Raw genomic sequence first — 19290 nt, forward strand, 5'->3', positions numbered from 1 at the left:
TTCCATCCCCTCTCTACTGTTCAGAACACCTCAATCTGTCCATGATTTCAAAATTTTCTTTCACTAAGACCTAAAGAGTAACTCCTAATACTCAAGCATAGATAATATGTAACCCAAAAAAGAAGGTTAGGAATAAACTGGGGAAGCTTTTCCATCAGGAGCTTCCAGTTTGACAGCTTGTCAGACTGACAAGCTGATGCGCTGGCTTCAGAGATAACTGGGGTTGTTGGTGATATCTGTGCTCTGTTTCAAGCCAAGAACTCGAGACCAGTGACCATCTATTACCAAAGGCAGCGTTAAAGTAGAAAACGAGCACATGTAGAAAAGGAATTTCAACCTGTTGTGTGGTACATTTTGTTTATTAATGTGGTCAGCTAATTGCCTCTTCTCAAAGCACTCCCTGCTCTGCCTGTGACAGTCTTGAGGTTAGAAATTTCAATGATTTGTGTCTTTCAGGCAGCATTAATTCCAATATGATTAGTGTCTTGCATATCCCATACATCAGTCTTAAATGAAAGAATCAGAGATGGATTCCTTTTCAGGTTTTGCCGGTCATCTTACAAGGCCAGAGTCTTTCATTCTCTGTCAAGTCCAGCAAGGAGGCAAATTAGATGGCAAAGTTTTGCTGACAGGAGAGGCTCTGATGCCCCTGCCCTCCCCCTCCATGTGCTAATGCTTAACCAAGGTGACTTGTTTTCATTTAAAACCAGACCATCAATTTTTTTAAAAAATCAATAAAAGAGATTCTATTTTCAGTTGAATAAATAAGAAATATGACAATATATAAAAGCCCCATTTCCGTGGAGTTGCCCTTGTGATATTTCGTAGTGCCTTAGGCTTGCTGACACTGAGCAGCTTGTTCTCAAAGAGGCACACCAGGCGATTTTTCCACTTGTTAAATTTTTGGAATGTTTCTCATTATATTCAGTCCAGTTTCTAAGTCCAGGTCAGAGTGTTGGCTGTTGTCATCTGACCTTGCTAAACTTTCAAGGGTGGAAGAATTCTCTTTTTCTTCTTCTCCATTTTCTGTTTTCAGTGGTAAAAGCAAGAAAGGTGGTTTTTTTTTTTAAAGTCTAGAGGAGATGGGACTGATCATGTAGTCTCGGCTCACTCTGAATGTGACTGAAGCACCCTTCTGGGCACAGGAAACTGAAACCCCACGCACAACAGCTTCGGCAGCAAAGGGCAAGTGTGTGAGTCACATCGTGGTTCAGTCTAGCTGTTCTGGATCCACGCACTTTTCCTTACTGCGCTCCCTGGGTCCACATAGCTTGGTTCTGCTCCCTTCTGCATCAGCTCTTTTCCCCAACAGGCTTTCTCTGCATGTTGGTGGGGAGGAGGCGTCTCAAGCCCAGCTCCTGTTAAACGTGGCCCCACAAGAAAACAGAGCTTATTATTTCCAAGTGTTTCCTCCAATATTCTGTCCCATCAGTGCAGGTCAACCTGGTTCAGATCATTTGTTCATCTCTGAGCCAATCACAAAGGAACATGGGGAGGGGGCTAATTATCTAGACATAGGTTGCAGGCCTAGGGGTGGTCTTAGCTCCAGGTGGAGCTGAGGAGTAGGGAGAGAGCTCCTCCCATGGACAGTCTCAATTCCTGTTACTAGAAGTGGGACTGATTTCTAAGAAATAACAATAGGGGGCGATGAATAAACCCATTTTGACTTCCCAATTCTGACAGTGTCTGGTGGAAAATTGTTGTATCACGTGGGTGTCAACTCTTAATTTGATGAGCTTTGTTAGAATGCCAGATTTGAAGCCATGAGATCAGAGTTAAAAATCCTGTCCTGATACCTGTTAACCTCTGTAACCCTGGGACAAGCCTCTTAGCTAGTCAGAACTTAGTTTCTTCTTCCTAAAATGAGATTGGTAACAACCTGACACACACCATTGTTGTAAGACACAAATAAAGCAATTTTTGTTGAAATATTTTACAGACTCTAAAGCTACACATTTTGGTTGTTTTAGAAATTATTATTTTGTGGTAATTTCTAGGCTTCATCTGCATTACGCCTTTGCAGCTGCAGCTGAATAAAGTACATTTTAAAGTATAATAATTAACTACATCATAACAAAGCCATTCTGTTTTCCAGCTCAAACTAATATTTTTTCATTAATATAGAAACAGTTTTCTTATCAATGCAAACGCTGTTCAAGAAGTTCCTGTCCATGTTATAGTCTAATTATCATTGGAGCGCTTTAGTGAAAGATTGATGGATGATATCTACATTTAAATAGTTTTAAAATATAAAATATCTTTACAAGTTAGTGTATTTTAAAATATGTACTTAGATTTATTTAAAATGCACTCTTTTGGCTTTCAATTTATGTTGGCTATGTGGGGGCAAGGCTTGACTCTTCCTTCATCATTTTTTTAATTCCCCTATAGTAAACAGTCCATAAGTGGAATACTTGATAACCAGATTACGTTATGTAACATCATATGCATCTTAAAATGACAGAGCCCTAGAACGTATCAGATTGGAGACAAATTGGGATAGTCTCAGATCTTTTAGGGAAATAAACTACCCAGAACAGTAGCCAATCACCTACCTAGCTTAGATCTGATTCATGGGCATCATCTGAAGACTCAGCACTGATTAACACAACTTTAATATGAGGACTCTGAGTTTGGAGAGTTAGGTTGCTTGCCCAAGGCCACACAAAGATCATAAGGAGTAGAGCCAGGATTTGAATCTAGGCACCATGGCTTCACAGCTTTCACTTGAACCACTGTAGTGATGAATGTACCAGGCTCTCTCTATAAGCTGGGTACCAGCAGATATGACACATTCTAGAAGCTCTAAAACTCCAGAAGGCTATAAGGCAATGTTCTGAAACTCTATTAATAATATATAATGCTTGATACAAATGCAAGGATAGTAGAGAATTGATTCTCTACAACAGCATGGATGAACCTTGTATTTAAAGAAAGGCCCTTGTTCTTGACATCCAATTCTTCATCCCTTGCAGAGCAAGGATAGCAAACAATTGCTGCATGAAATGATGCAACCCCCGCCTTGTGAGTGGGTCTGTATCCTAATGAGGTTTGTTTATGTGACTGTAAGGTCATAACATTTGCAATAATTTACATTTCTCTGTATGCATTAGTGGTTAGAGGATTGTTCTGTACTTGTCTTAAAGAAAAGCAGAATTTTAGAATCAGAAGAGGCCAGAAAATCTATGTAGTCCTCTCTCTGAATTGAGCCAGGCACCCTTTCTCATACATCCTTAGCAGAAATCCACCAGTTTCTGCTGACACTTGTCACTGGAAAACTGACCTCCCTTTGAGGCAGCCCCATCGTTGGAAAGGTTCTTACTGATAATAACTTTTGCCTTATATTGAGATGAAAGCAGCCGTTCTAAAACCCTACATAGTTAATGCTCTCTTCTGGAGCAACAAAGAATAAATCTGCTTCCTTCTGCTGAGAATAGTTCCTTAAGACTGAAGACAGTTTGATACCTCCTCCTCACTACATTAAATATACACAGCTCCTGGCCAGTGTCGTTCTCATAAATGAGACAGGGGCCCATACAACATCATAGTTCCCTGGATCTGGGCATGTCTGTTTTGTTACTGTTCATGCAGAGCAACACTGACATATTGTTAATCCTACCAAGCTTTTCTTTATGAAAATTTCCCAGCCGCTATCAGTGTGAACCATGCCTCCCCTCACAGCCCTCAGCAGCACTGGTTGTTCCATTTACATTATTCCTTTCCAGATAAGATTCTCTTAGCAAGTTGCTTTTCCAAAAATCCTCATCTATTGATACCTTCTTAGAACTTGGTTATCACTCGGTGTGTCAGTGATGCTGTGTAATGTGCTAATTTGGAAGCTTCCACCCCCCCCAAAAAAAAAAAAAATACCTTCCAAGTCATCCAACACTGTAGCAAGTGAAGTGTTGAATAGGGTAGAACTAAAGGAGAAACTGTAGACTTTTCCCAGAGACCTCTTCGGTTGACATCATTCAAGATGGTTTTTCAACCAGACCTTGTTTGTCCATGTTTTTCATAAGAGTAAAATGAGGAAATGGAGTGGAGTGTCTCAGTAAACATCATTGCATGAATGGCTTTGTTCAATGCCTCTTTTTTTTTTCCTCACCAGAAATAAGATACAAACGTGGAGCATGTAGTTAATAAATGGGTGGAAGTAAAGGAAATGACAATCTCCATTTGCAAGCAGGGAGGATAATGTATATTTTAAAGAGAATGTTATAGACAAAGAACAGCATTACTTTGCAAAGGAGAGTTTCTTTGCAGCAATTCACATTGAGATAAAAAGCTGATCGTGCCTTTCTGAATGAGTTATTAATATTTCTGCCTTTTAGTGGTCTTGAAAAATGTGTGTATCAGTAGTGATGGCATCTGAACTTTGAGATAGAACAGGTGAAATAGCCTACACTGCTAGAAACAGCATGAACCCAATTGTCTTAAATGCCCTGCAATACTCAGGGAACCTGGAGAGCTGTGCCTTGAGATCTGGGTTGTATAATGTTCTTTCTTCTTCTCTATATTTTTTTTCCTGTGAAGAGATTTCATAAATAATTGTGTAATGCCACTGAGGGCTACAGCTGGCCTCTTAGGGAATGCAGGTTATAAATGATCTCTGCGAATGAAGAACAGGAATATCATAAACCTGTCATTCTCTCCTACTTTGCCAGCGGAGGACTTACTCTCTGTGCTCTCAGTTCCAGAATCAAGGTTAACAAGGAAGGGGAGGGGAGGGGAGGGGAGGGCAGGAGCACAGGAGAAAGCCTTAAACCTGAACAAGCCGTATCAGAATGTTCATCATGCCAGTGGACTTGCGATGGAACCAAATGTGCTGTTTACTTCCTCCCACTTGGGGTAGGTTGATCAATAGTGAGACCAAGAATAGAAGGTCACACATGCAGATGCTATTGGAGAAAGCAGCTGTTGGCCTGGCTTTTCCCTTCCGGCAGGTGATGACTGATCTGTCAAGAATCTTCTCCCTAGACACCGGGGGAAGCTCACAATCATGAAATGTTGAAGGGACTGCTCTTCATAAAGGCAGAAAAATGATGGGAAATGCCATTTTCTTGAATTGAGCATTCACTGCAAATAGAAGAGCTCAAATGAAACCTTCAGTTAAAAGGATCAGTTGTGCATTCATTTCTGTCTTCCACGCTTTAGAACTAGAAATCAGCAAATTGGAACTATGCACATGAGAAGCTGACAATGTAGTTGAAGAATCTAGATTGCATACAGGTGTTAAAGAGAGCCAAGTATGGTGTATCTTGAAACTCACCTGAGAGGAGAAAAGGAGGCTCGTTCCTCTGTCTACAGCAATGGGGCAAAAGAAATGATCAAATGCTGACCTGCAGCCTCTGGGTAACACAGGAGAAACAAAAAATTCCCTTGTTTTCTGATCTCAAGGCAGGGTTCCATTCGTGCCCATGGAAGAAGCAGCAATGGGCCTGTCAGTGCTGGAAGAAATATGTGTACGAAATGTTTGGCGTATTATTCTTGCTGCACTGAATTTGTTTGACTTCATCCTTTGACAGATCTCACCTAAGTCTCTGCTCCAGGAGCTGCCATGTTTGCCAGCTCCTGACCGAAGCTTCCGTTGCTGGAGTGCCCCTTTTCCTCTGCCTTTGAAGCTGTTTTCTCTGCTCTTCAAGTTTGTTTTTGTTTGATTTTAGTGGTGCTGTCATCCAAGAGACGGAATGGATTTCATTATTTCTTTAGCTTTCACTCTGAACCTTTCATATTTCCTGTTGGATTCTTTCTGGTCAATTTCTGCGCACCTTGAAGTGTAAAAGTATTATGACAAACATAAGGGAGAAATGAGGAAAGGCCATTTATTTTTAGGGATTGAATAAGGCAGAAAATTTCATATCTGCTAGACTCTGACTAGAGGATGGAATTCATGAAAAGCTATTCTCTTAAATTAGCTACACAACATCAGCAGACTCCCAGAAGGTTTCCAGGGCCTAATTGGTATTGTAGAATAGATGGAACTGTCAACAGCTTGCTCCATTTCGAGACTCACCATCAGCCTTCCAATCTCAGCCTACTACTCGGTCTTACCATGAACAAGGATCGTGTACACTACAGTTTTCATTCCATAAACATTGATTAAAAGCAGGGATGATCCCTATTCACTCTTGTGACCTGTGCTTTGCATGCAGATGACCAGGAACTATCTTTGGTCTGGGTACCAGGGAGATAGATTCTTAGGCTCTAAACTTTTTCTGCATTTTAAATTCTGCTTGAAAGGTTACTCCTCTTACAACGTGGAAAGCACAGCTGGGATCAGGATATAAGTGTTCTCTGGGAAAGTGATATTTGAGTAGAACCTGCAGGGAGTGAGGGAGCTGGTCCTGCAGTGTCTGGAGGAAGATCGTTTCAGGCAAATGGAAGAACAAGTACAGAGACCTTAAAGGAAGGCTTTGCTGTCCAGAACCAAGCAAGTAGGAGGAGGGAGAGTATAGGTAGGAGTATAAGTGGAAAGGTGAGCTGATCTGGCTGCCTGGAGATGGAGAACCCTGAAGGCCATTGTGAGGACTCCACACTTTTCTCTCAGGAGAGAAAGGGAGCTGAGTGGCATGATCTGGCTTTCATGGCAAATGGATCATTTTTTGACTCTAAGATTGAGAATTGACACTAAGGCAGCAAGGATAAAAGGAAGCTAATGGAATAACCCAAGTGAGAAAAGGTAGTGGCCAGGAAGTAGATTTGCTGCTGGACTAAAGATGAAATGTAAGAGAAGGGTTGAGTCCAATATCTTAAGAGAAAGGGGGCTACTGTTTGTTGAGATAAGGAATCTTATAGGGAAGTGAGGTCATTAGGGACTTGGTTTAGGGCATTTAAAGTTCAGATGCCTGTTAAACATCAGAGAGGTCAAGTAGACGTTTGGATGTCAAAATCTGGAATTCCGGGCAGAGATCTGGGCTGGAATTCCAAACTTGGAAGTCAGGAATGGCCAAGACCGCCTGGTATAGCCAAGAAATACTGGAGAAGGGTTGAGCACTGACACTCCAGAGATGGTCAGACAATAGGAACGAGCAGCAGAGACTGAGAAAGGAGAATGATGATGGAGTATGTGCAGGTAGATCAAGGAATAGAAAAAGTGGTTCCAGGTTGTGAAGAATGGGCTCACTGAGGACAGGAGAAAAGGAAGTAGACACCATGTCCACACCTCTCAGGGAGTTCCATTTCGAGAACAGAAACACTGAGCAGGACTGTGCTGGATCAAGGGTTTATTTGCTTTTAATGGAAGGATTTTGGAGACTGTTCCATTAAAGAGGGTAGAATGGATGCTGAAGAGGAATAATATACTGTAAACTACTGGATTGCTACCAACTGAGTAGCAAAATCCATGTTTAGGAGGAAAATTTTGGAGATTGATAAGATTCTTTTTATTTTGTGATTAGAGTTGAATGCAAATTGTGTTTTTCTGAAATGAAGTCATAGTAATATGAGGGACAAGATGATAACAGGAAAGAGAAATGTGTTAACTTTTAAGAAAATATTTCCAGCGTTAAGGGTGACATCTAAAGATAAAACTGTATACTGTTGATTTTATTGGCAAAGAAATAAATATGACATTCTTAAAAGTATTTCAGTTATAAGATCACCACATATTTACCCCCATTTGGTTGGATTCCCTAGTAATTCAGGTTCAGGTAAATTGAACTTGCCTTTACGGTGTATGTGGAAAAGGAGTTGAGAGGAAATTAATAAGAAAATGGAATTGCAGAGGAGTAATTATCATTCTTGCACCAAATTGCTTCTGAGCTCTCAACAAGCTGCCCTTTGACATACAGGTGTGCTAATGACAGATGTTCCTTCTTTCTGCAGCAGGACCGACAGTCCTTGTTCAGCCTTTACCAGGAGAAATGAGGGCTGTTCTAGCAAGCAGTCTGCAGCGTTAATTTTGAGTGCATTGTATCAGCGGTGTGTTGGCAGTGACTTCCTCTACCAAAGGCATAAGTGGCAACAATAAAGCAGACCAGTGACAAAGGATGGCAAATAACAGTAGTAATGTTTGTGTAGTGCTTTACTGCGTACAAAGAATTTTTGAATATATTAAACAATTCATTCAGGATGGAAGAGGGCTTTCTGTGTTCCGTGCTCTAGGAATTTAGCCATGGAAAAGTCCCCTGTTTCACAAAGCTTAGTATGAGCTGCACAACAACCTGGTGAAATAAGTAGGTCAAAGCCCTATTATTATTCCTCTTTACAGATGAAGACATTCTAGTGCCTAATTAAAACTCAAATCTAAATCACCACTTTTCTAGGAATTTGGGGCTCAGGTGAAATTTTATCACCTGTATGCTATTTTTCTCTCTCAAAACTTCAAAACTCAGTACCGCCATACATGTTGTCCCCAGAAATATCATGGAAACCCTCTTGCATTTAAAAATATTCATTTTAGTACTCAGTCTGATAACCCTGTGTCTAGAAAAATAGTCATTTTAGATTACGAATACACCAATTACAGCTAGTCTACCTTATGTTGCTGTTCTGTGAGCCTAATAAATCATTTACTGTTAATGACTGTGATATCTGGATCTACCAGCTTTATTATATAACAAAAAATAGCTTTTATAACACTGACACAATTAACTGCCAGTAGTATAAGTTCTATTTTACAAGCTAACATTTTGCCATTTGCACTAACTCACACAATTATTAGAAATTCTAGAGACCTCACTTTTTCTGAGTTTAAAACATCATTGGAACTCATAAAAACTGTGTACAAGCAACACATGAACTCTCCTCAGTGTACATGACTTTGTGCCTTAGGAGTGCTGAGTGGAAGTTGCAGGGACCCATGCTGGAGCCAGAGCTCTTGTATACGAGACTGTGCAGTGGAGAGCCCTCCAAAGACTTCACCTAGGTGCATAGTAGAACTAAGGTAGGTGCACCTGCTCCACAGAAGGCTGCAGATGCCACACGGGTGTTATCAGGAAAGCAGTGACAGCCATGAGAGAATTCAGCCATGGCCAGACAAGAAAGAGGATCCTTATCCTCCTGTACCCTTCTCCTCAACTCTTCCCATGAAGAAGGGAGAGCTTAGGGTAGGGGACAGCCCAGGCAAGATCATGTCATGCCTCCCTCCTAGAGAAGAGCAGGGGAAGAGAAGACAAAGTGTGGACCAAGCCTCTCCAATCTATGTATCAGAAATGAGATGAAGTTTTATACAGAATGGATTCTGTGAGCAGAAAGTTATGCGGTCTGCCTAGACTATGCTGTAGTTTGGTGCCAGTGAGGGCAAGGAGGTTGGATAAGGACCCATTTGGAAGAATTCATTGGAAAACAACAAACTTTCAGGTGTTTGAGCCCATGTGGAGTTGACACTGTGCCATGAACAGGTTATAGCTAGATAGATTTGTCTCAGGCTCTGTAAAACAATCTCCATATAACCAGGCTTCCCTCTGCTCTGTGATGAAGTCGGGATCAGGCCTGCCCTCCATCCAGGTCATCCCAGTGGACTGACACCTCCCTCTCCCTGTATGACCTGAGCAAGCCACTTAACCTCTCTGAACATTTATGTCTTCATCTGTCAGATGACAGGTGGCCCACGGGTTACTGCTGGCATGAGAAATGAGTAAACATTGCAAAAGCTGCAATTTATGTAAGAGAATTAGCTCAAGACCACGGCTGATAGTGCTGAGAAGGTCAAGGGAACCCTGGAAGTGTATTTTGTGCCAATTATGATGGTAATACAGCAAAAGCACAATCAGCTTTTCATATCCAAGGGTTCCACATCTGTGGATTCAGCCAATGGTGGATCAAAAATATTTGAAAAAAAATTTGAGTCTGTCCTGAGCGTGTGTAGACTTCTTGTCATTGTTCCCTAAACAATACAGCATAACCACTATCTACATAGCATTTGCATTGCTTTAGGTGTTACAAGTAATGTAAGGGTGATTTCAAGTATACAGGAAGATTGTGGGAGCTTTTTTTTTTTTTAAATAAAAGACATCAGCACCCATGGATTTTCGTATCCAAGGCAGGTCGTTCCCACAGATACCAAGAGACCACTGTGTGGATGAAGCGGACAGTGGCTACTAGAGACAAGACCCGGGGGATTCATGGGCCCAAGATGTAACTGGCTAGAGAGACTTTGAAGATAGCAGACGCTAGACCCCCCCACTGAGAAAACCACAAGACGTTTAGAGAGGGAACTGAGAATACCAGAGTTGATTCAAGAGGGAGGCAGTTGAAGGTGCCCTTTGGTCAGACCTGGGGCTGTAACTTCCTTAAAAGAAGGCTGGTTACAGCCTGTCCTCAACAAGCCTTCCAGATGACTGAGGGGTGGAAAGCCAAAGTGGGTGTGGCAGGCATGCGTTTGTACCTGCAGAGAGAGAGCTTACATTTCTGGTGGGTGCTCCTGGGAGGTTAGGGAATAGGGAAACTTTTAGGCAAGGTAAGCTTGCTTTTCCATAATTTGGTTGCTGGTTTTCTAAACTGAATTGTGTGGATGTGCCTGTCTCTTTCCTGCAATGATCTCTGTAGGAATCTACTTGTGAATTCTGAGGATGCTCACCGTGCTTGCTGAATAAATCTAGGCGCTCTGCCATTTCAGTGATTGAATTCCACAGTGTCTTTTAGAACGATCGAATTCAGTAAAAGAACTTCGTAAAGGTCAGGCCGAGAGCCCCATCTCTTTCTGCTGTTTCCTGTAACTCTGCTGCATGGTGCTTTCTGCTGGCACTCCAGGAGCGGGTGTCCGTGGGTTTGGTGTTTCGTTCTGAGCAAACATTATTGCCTTAGATCATTAGGTATGGTAGAGCTCAAGTTATGGAGCTGATTCATTAGACTCACGAATGCTGTTTCTAGAAGTTTCTACTGGATTAACAGTGCTGAGCTTCCCTGACCCCAGACCTTCCCTGCTCCAGCCACCCTCCTGGCCTGTCTGCCACTACTCCCCCTTCCTGGGGGCAGAAGGTCACTACTCCTTCTGCTAACCAGAGTTTTGCCCTTTAGAACCCTGGAGAACACAGAGTTTTTCCCTGAGAACTCTATTTTCTAGATTCATCAAATGGAGCAATGACTAATTTAAAAAAAAATCCTTTTATTGCAATATTTGCTCTTGGTCATTCAAGATAAGAAAATAAAAATGTTTGACCTGTTGATGGTTTTTCCCTCATCTTTCTTGAACTTAATGAAAATATTTATTCTGTGAAAGTAACCACATTAAGGTATTTCTGTTCTTTTGGCAAATGTAAGATACAGTTTGGTTTTTCCTAAATGTGAATGTGTTGGTAATTTCACTTGGTATAACACTAATATATGAATGGTCTTTTTTCCCCTCAGCCAACCCAAAATGTTTTCTACAAAAAGAATGATTTAGAAGTCAATGACTAAACCTTGGGTACCCTAAAACAGTTTTTAGTTGTTTTTAAAGAAATGTGATTCTTTGCATTTTATTATTTTCCTCTTTCCTTCCTGGATGCTACCGTGGTAGCTGTCATGTTTTAAATATTGACAAGATGAGATAGTTTTCTGTTTATATCAGCAGTCGTCTGTCTGTGAAATATGGACCAATCAGAACGCTGGATTTCCTTTCTCAGCAATCCATCAGGTTCATAATGTAAGGTTACATGTGGTTATTTCCTCTTCCTGAACTTGCGCTGTGTACTGTGTTGCAAAGTGTTGTCAACGGCTATAGGTACCATGTCCTGGCAATGCAGACAGTGTGTAACGTCTGGTGACTTCTGAGGTTCTTCGTCTTCTATACTTCATTTACTGTGCCTTGTGACTAGTTGATGTGCAAACATTGTCCTAAAGTGAAAAACATACCTGGTTTTAAAGTCCATGGTTAAAAATCTGTCCCATGTGAGTTCTGGCTTTCATTCCAGGCATCTGTGTTATCTTGCTTTCACAGGAAAAAGGAAAAGGGTAAATCGATATATATAAGTATATATTTATACACACACATACATGTATATATCAGTGTTATTCTTCCCCACTTTGTACTTCCCCATGTCCATAGGCTCTTCAACCCTTTGTGTTTAATGATTCTCAAAGATTTGTGTGCTTTACTTGTGAGACATATTTGAGTATGATTTGCATGAAACCCTTACACATTTTATGCAAATGTGGGAGGAAGTTAGCAGGGGAGAGGCACTGTTACAGCTACAACGTGGTTCTCAGCCTTTTTCCACTTGAAAATACTGAATTGATCTTTGAAATGTGTGTGAAATTGTGACCCATTTTACTCTGAGCTGCTTAATATTCAAACATTCACATTTCGCCTTTGCAGACTTTAGAAAAATTCCTCTTTGGAAAATGAACATTTTAATATTTGAGGTTTTTTATGTTTTCTATTTTAAAATACATTCTTATTCTCACATCCTGTTAAATTGTTCCCACTGGGTAGTGTGATGAGAAGTGGAGACATTTGGTTGAGAATCACTGAGTGAAGTTCTCAGAGTGGCATGCAAAGGGCCTCTGCTGGGTGCTGCACCAGGCATTTCTGTCCTCCTGTGCATGGGCTGTGGCTCCTGAGGACCATGGTGTCTAAACATCGGTGCCAGTTCTCGTGACCTGGAAACTCCTCCTGAACCTGTAAATGCTAACCAAAGCTTTTATGTGTTCAGAAGTGGCCATCTCTGCTCTTTATCACCAAAAGGAACATATTCAGTATAACCAACTGCATTTGACCAAACTAACATTCTGTATTCTTGGAGATTTTTAGAAAGAACTGCAGCATCCTGTGTGTGAATGTCTGCAGGAGATCTTTCCTTATATGTATTCACATATTTGGATGCATAGATCTGTACGTAGCAGTCTTCAGATCCTTAGTGAGCATGGAAAGTAAATGTAATCACATCCATCATGTATATGTTGGGTAGCCCATCTCTGAAATGGATCAGAATTATTGAAAGTAAAACCTTAAAATAACAGTTGTCACTTTAAATCAGTTTAGATTTTCGTTAAGTATTCTGAAGAAATAGAGAATAATAATTGTTAATATTCAGATCTAAATTTAGTAACAGACCAGTGGGAATAGTTCCCAACAGAAAAACTTCTATTAAAAAAATGAATACTAATTCTAAAAAATTTTAAGAACAATAGATTCAAAGCTTGAAAAACACCATACCTTTTCTGTTAATGTTAGAATGCTAAGTCATAATGATGACTGTTAATTATTTGTTGATATACTTAGGAAGTTTTTCTCTGAAGAAGAAGATGCGAGTGTTCAGGGTTTTCCCCTGTGCATTCTCAGAGCCTGCAGAACATATAATATCAGTTTCCCTTTTTGGGGAGAGATCCAGATGATGTGATCTGATTCAGAATTTCCATGAGGTGTCTGGTGCCTGTAAACTAAAGACTTACAGCCATCTAACAGCTTTTGAAATAATGGAAAGTTTAAAAGCTTATTTTGGAATCTGTCACCCAGTAAAATCTGTCTCTATAGACAGCTGTGAATTCCTTATATGTAATGACTACATTTGGCTGATGGTTTTATATTTTTCATCTGATGATATAAGAGAATGTTTGCTTTAACCACATTATTGTATGTGGCCCAGTTACAATCCATCACACTCAGCCAGACTATGAATTTATACTTCACAGTTGAGAAATATCTGCTAAACAGAATCAACTCTCCATTTAAAACTATAATCTCAAATTATGTTTCCCATTTGTGTTACAAGTTAATTTTTGTTTAAGTTTGAAGAGAGAGTTAATGATGTTCATTGCCCTCTGTTGAATTGTTGTGTTTTAGTCTGCTTATAAAAAACTGAAAAAGCCTAGAGGCATATATATATAAAATAATAAATACCAAATAAATGAGGTTTTAAGCCATGACCAAATTCTTAGAATATTAAGATCACTTAAATACATGAACCTAAAGGAAAGACTTTTCTCCAAGTATTTTAAGCTCTAAAGAAATAGCCTGAAGCACTTATTACAGATTCCTTGAATTATTTCAATTTCTCTTCTGTAACTACTTACAGAGGCCCTCTAAGCATATCTATGTCAGTTATAGTTTCAAATGTGATGGAAAAAAATAAAAATAAAAAATAAATAAAATGTGATGGAATTTCTAAACCAAACTTTTCCTACTTCATTTTGTTATTCTAATTAAGTATTCTGCCATCATTGTTACCCATGTTTAACTTTTTGTTAAAGTTTTGATTATAAGCCATTATTTGAGGCAAGACTTCATAGATCTGCTTGATTTTTATGTAACATGTCATAAGCATTTTTAAATGGGGAATTATTTAATTTAAAATATTGACTGAGCAAATGCAAGTATTCTGTAGATATGAAGGTATTACTTAATAAGACCTAACCTGTACTTACAAGCCAAAATTATTTGATGTTTGAGATAAAAGCCCTTATTTATCTTTTGGTCTCTTCTACCATTCCACAGACTAACCACTCTGCTCAGCTCCTCCTGTAGCATATTCCTGCTGTAATTCAGCCTCCAGGAGGGTTGAGACCTAAGGCACCCTTCTCTGAATTATTTTGTTCTTGCTGGTGGTGAACCTGATAAAGCTGAATCCCAGCCAAGGGCCAAGGCCGTAGCTGTCCTTTGCAATAGTGTCGAAGTCCTGCTGTTGGAGTCCATCCATTCCCATTTAACTAATTCCAAAGTGAAAACTCAACATCTACAGGTTGAGTCTTCTAAGTATTCTTAGATCTAAGCTTTTAAAAGGGGACAAAAGTTGATAAAAATTACCAGGATGAAAAGAAACTTATTTTCTTATAAATGCAATCTTAAAAACACTTTTCCCTGGGTTTGAAAACGAATTTCTGGAAATAGTACTATGTATGGCAGAACTTGATGTCTATTCCAAAAAAGTAGATTCTGGCCTGTAGGGAATTTGAGAATATTTAGATTGGAACAATGTTTTAAGGCCACAAGGAAAATAAAGTAAGGATTGTATTTCTCGTCATTAAAATTATCTCTGAACATAGTATCTATGGGAGGTCCTATCAGATCACTCCAGATTCAAAGCAGGTGGTTTGTGGCTTTTGAACAGAGTTACAGAAGAGCAGATGATGGCTCTACCTAAGTGGAGTTAAGTGGATGCACCACTGATTTCTTCAACTGGCCGTCGAGTAGGAGAGCCTGATGATTTCCAGACTGAGGTTGTATAGGTTGTCTGTTCTCGGGCTTATTATTCCCAAAGTGGCTGCTACAGTTTCTGTGGATGATATAAATATTTGGATCAGCATTTGGCTGTAGTTTGTGCTTTAAGTGTATGGAACTCACATTAAAGTTTAATTATAAAAGTGCGTGAGATAATTGAACAATTAGAGAATGGATTTGCATATGATTTGCATGCTTAATGTACTAATACACGAAATGTTCCCATAATCTTAGCTTTACCCAACCCATTCCCACCACTGCCCTATTCCCAGTCCTTTCCCTGCAACCCAGAAACCCCGAGCTCCTGCCATGTCTGTTCAGGCTTTTTGAGAGTCTGCCTGCTGAGCCCGGCCAAGCTGTTCCTCTGCTAAACTGGATCAGGGCTAACATGAAGATGCCATGCTTGGTTTGAATGGTCACATCAGCAGACACTGGATCAAAGGACCTTTTGATGCCAACCAGATCCTCCTTTTGTATCATTCCTCAGAGTTGTGTGCAAACTTCTGTTGTTCTGTTAACAGTGTTACCTGTGACTTAAATGTATAATACCTGTTTGCTATGTTGTTGTTTCTTTATCAGGGGAGGGGATAGAAGTGGGGAGAAGCTAATGGGGCAACTTAGAGGATCTGGGGAGAACTTTGAGAACCCACAGTGGCACGTTCATAGAGTTTTAAGCTGTTGTGACTTAAAAGTTACTAAACTCAGCTTCAAAATCTTATCAAAATCCAAATATCCTCCATTTTGTATCTTCTGATAGCTTTTTGAGAGCAAATCACAGCCAGTTGAGGTAGACTGGAGAGATAATAAAGATCCAGACATTTTAAAGACAAGGAAACAAAAAACTCAAACTAGGAAGCTAGAAAAAAAAATTCTAAAATTGCAGTCAGTTGTTGCTTTTTCCAAAGAACAATTCATATAAGGAGAAAACCTCAAGAATGGTCCAGGAACAGCTCACAAAACATGAAAAGATGCAAAAGTTAATATTAACATGTAAAGTCTTAATACTCTCAACAGATAAGGAATGGGAGTATCAAGTAGTGTATTAGTAAATCAGTAAATAGAACCAAAATAGAGTAGGTGACAACAGAGCAGAGAGACAGTGAGTGGGGCTCTGAGTGGTCACAGTTTGGAAGAGACCCATCTTGAGACAGCTGCCTCTAGCTGTCTACTGCTATGAAAGAGCCTCTGCATTCCCAAAGGACCCTCGAGTTTTCTGTTGTTCAAAACTAGTTAGAAACTTCCAGGAGGCAGGGTCTTTGCCTGGCACTTTCCATCATTGGCAGCTGCCTCACATCTTACCTATCATAAGCCCAAACTGCACAGCAGAAATTGCTAGGCTGCGTCCCTAAAACACACACCCTATTTAAGCTATTCCTGGATAACTGTGACTCTTAAATTTGGGAAGTATCTTCATGAAAGCCATGGACTTCCTTTCTCTCCCAAAACACGCACCTTCAGCCAAAATTTCACATTCTTGTCCTGAACTCTTTGAAAATTTTCCTTAAGAAATCCTACACCAATGAAGCCAACTGCTACTGGTTCTATAGAACTTTGTCTCTCTCCAAGGTTTTATTTGGTTTTGAGCTCATAAGACGTTTTTATTCTGTTCCGCAATTTCTCATCATTCTGTAAGACCAGCCAAATCTAAGTTGGAAGAGAGTGGCTTCCAGAATCTGTTATTGTTTAGTTTATGTCCCCTTGAGAACAAAGTACTGGATTTTGAGAAATGAGAAAACAGTATCAAATATCCTAGGTATACTACGTAAATCAGGTTAGAGCCCAGAAAAACCATGCCAACAGAGACCTTTGACTTTATAGATGCTCACACCAACCATTACAGTAATAAAACTGTTTGAGGCTGACCTCATGGAAATTGATAAATGTTTTAGGTCTTAGTGGGCATGGGTATTATATGATACACTACCAAATGTGCCTGTGCTTATTCTCATAAATGAGGCTCCTCAGGTACATGCATAGGCATATCTGAGCAACCTTGGCATTTAAGCGTTTAGTCATCATTGGTGTTTTGGGTTTTCTGAGCAGGGTAGCTAACCATGGTGGCACTAAGTCAAACACAGTTGAATTCAATGAGAGAAACTACTTGTTAGTCATTAGTAAAGTTTTCGCTAAAATTGTTCATAGTATCATACTTATCTCCAAAAATATAAAATTATTCAAAGAGCATGGCACATGTCATTATTTGGGAACTGAAATTTATGGAACTGCATTCTGAATGTAAAAGCTACTCAAACTAAAAATTTCAAATAGTCATCTAAAAACAGAAAATTCTTTTAAAGATTACAGATTTGTTTCTGTTATAACAGAAACTAATAAACTAATAGATCATTTCTTAATACCTTCATGTTTTATTTTTAAATTATCTAACTTAGGTTGTGATTCTAAAAATGAATCAACTTCTTCACGCTTCAAAAGTTAACTCGGGGAAACGTGCTAATAAGTATACTCAAAAACTTAATAACCAATAAAAGTAACCAAAATGCATTTCACATTTGCAGCACATGTGTTAGAAGGTGAACTCAGGCTAGCTATAGGGGGTGAACTTTGCTTCCTGCTTGTACTGCCTCTAGAATAAATGTCATTTTCAGACAGGAGACTGGGGAGAACCTTCCATTACCTTGCGACCTCCAAACGAAGCCACAGCCTCAACTCCAGTACAGTACTGGCAACATCACCCAGAAAAGCTCATCTTCCAATCATGTGATTACAAAGCTTTTGTAAGTTACCCTGAATTCAGTCTTTGGGTATAAGTGGGGATAGGAGTTGTTTCTTATTTGTTTTCATTTATATTGAAAAAAAAAAAAAAAACCAAAATGGCCATGGCTGAAATTTCTAAAATGTTTCCCCTCTTTTTCTTAAAGCATCGTTCTATCCAAAGTGCAAACAACCAGAGATTTATAACCCTTTTATTCTTGAAAGCTTAAGTCTGTTTGCTGCCTTCTTATACAGTCATGTGTCTTAGAGTCAGTGTGCTAAAGCAGTCTTGAAATGGAAACGAGTGTGAGTATAGCGCAGGTGCACCCTTTTACTCATTCCCCGTGACCTCAGAACATGGGGTCCACCACTTTATATAAATATCACATTCTTTTCATTGTCAGCAATAGTAGAGTTATACTCCTCTTTCTTTTTAGAGGTAAAGGAATAGTTAGACTTAGTTGAGAATTGTGAGTAATAATATGCACCAGGTAAATGTTCAAAAAATACTGTGTGCTTGGGACAGGTGGTGGTTGTCATGTCGACAGCAGAAAAAGTGGCTGAACTCTTAAGCAGTCTTCTGAAACTGCCTGTCCTAAAGAAACATTTCAATTAAGGCAAATTTTCCTGATAACTTAGAAGATAGGGAACCTTACCAAGATTGTTTTACTTAATTTCATTTAAATGTGGCATTTTGGTTATCTCATGGCAATTTGGACTGTTTTTCATTTTACGCTACCTGCTCCTTGACTGCTTCCTTATCTTGTGGCATTGGAATTATTTTAATAGTAATCACTCAAAACCTATGAGGTTGAAGTGGCTCCTGCCTTCAAAATGCAAGCCCAGTATTCCCTCAGCCTTTCTTCATGGCCTTCGACCAAGCCTGTGCTATTGTGCCTTTGCATGTTCTATTCAAGTCAGGACCTCTCTGGTCTACAAGACTGATCCCCAGCCCTGTTTCTACAGCATACCAGGGTGTGTCTGGTCGTGTCAAGAAGTATTTTTCAAATCTCTTCTGAAATAATTAATTCACTTTTTCAAAAGATGTATACACCCTCTTTTTTTCTTGAAAGGCATTAGAGAGGAGAAAAAAAAATGATAAAATGAAGGAATCCTGTTGAAGCTTAAAACTATCTACTGCCCACCAGAAGCTAGAGCATGGATGGCACTTTGCACCAGGCTAGTGTCAGATCTGCCCACCTGATGGATGATCGTCCTTGGGAGAAGATGTTCTCATACTTATCCTACCTCCATCTAGCCATCCAAGCCCACCAGGGACTCAACTCTGACTTCTGTAAAACTGAGAATAGCCTTCCCCTCCCCACCACTCCTATCCATTCTCAGGTGGATTAAATGTGGGGAACACAGCTGTGAATGAAAAGGGTCTAAATCTGCTGCTCTGCCTAAGAGCAGCCCAACACTAATTACCTATGGAGCCGAACAAGCCCAAAGAGGGGGCATGTTGCTTGGTTTCTCAGCTGTCTCATACAACCCTGTAA

At 39.8% G+C, this 19290-nt stretch overlaps 1 protein-coding gene across 15 annotated transcripts in view; it reads left to right on the forward strand.

Annotated features, from left to right (window-relative positions):
- ANKS1B (ankyrin repeat and sterile alpha motif domain containing 1B) overlaps positions 1 to 19290 on the forward strand; it is a 1247671-nt gene that overhangs the window by 1182290 nt on the left and 46091 nt on the right. For 6 of the 15 annotated variants that reach the window (XM_062202008.1, XM_062202006.1, XM_062202009.1 and 3 more), the window contains one exon: positions 17686 to 17814. In XM_062202008.1, the coding sequence (XP_062057992.1) occupies positions 17686 to 17814 (129 nt within the window). Of the gene's footprint in view, positions 1 to 11491; positions 11567 to 17685; positions 17815 to 19290 lie in introns of all 15 variants that reach the window. The other 9 variants (XM_062202004.1, XM_062202010.1, XM_062202014.1 and 6 more) reach the window with 2 other exon arrangements.

This window comes from Lepus europaeus, chromosome 10 (assembly GCF_033115175.1).
Source record: "Lepus europaeus isolate LE1 chromosome 10, mLepTim1.pri, whole genome shotgun sequence".
Classification (NCBI taxonomy): Eukaryota; Metazoa; Chordata; class Mammalia; order Lagomorpha; family Leporidae; genus Lepus; species Lepus europaeus.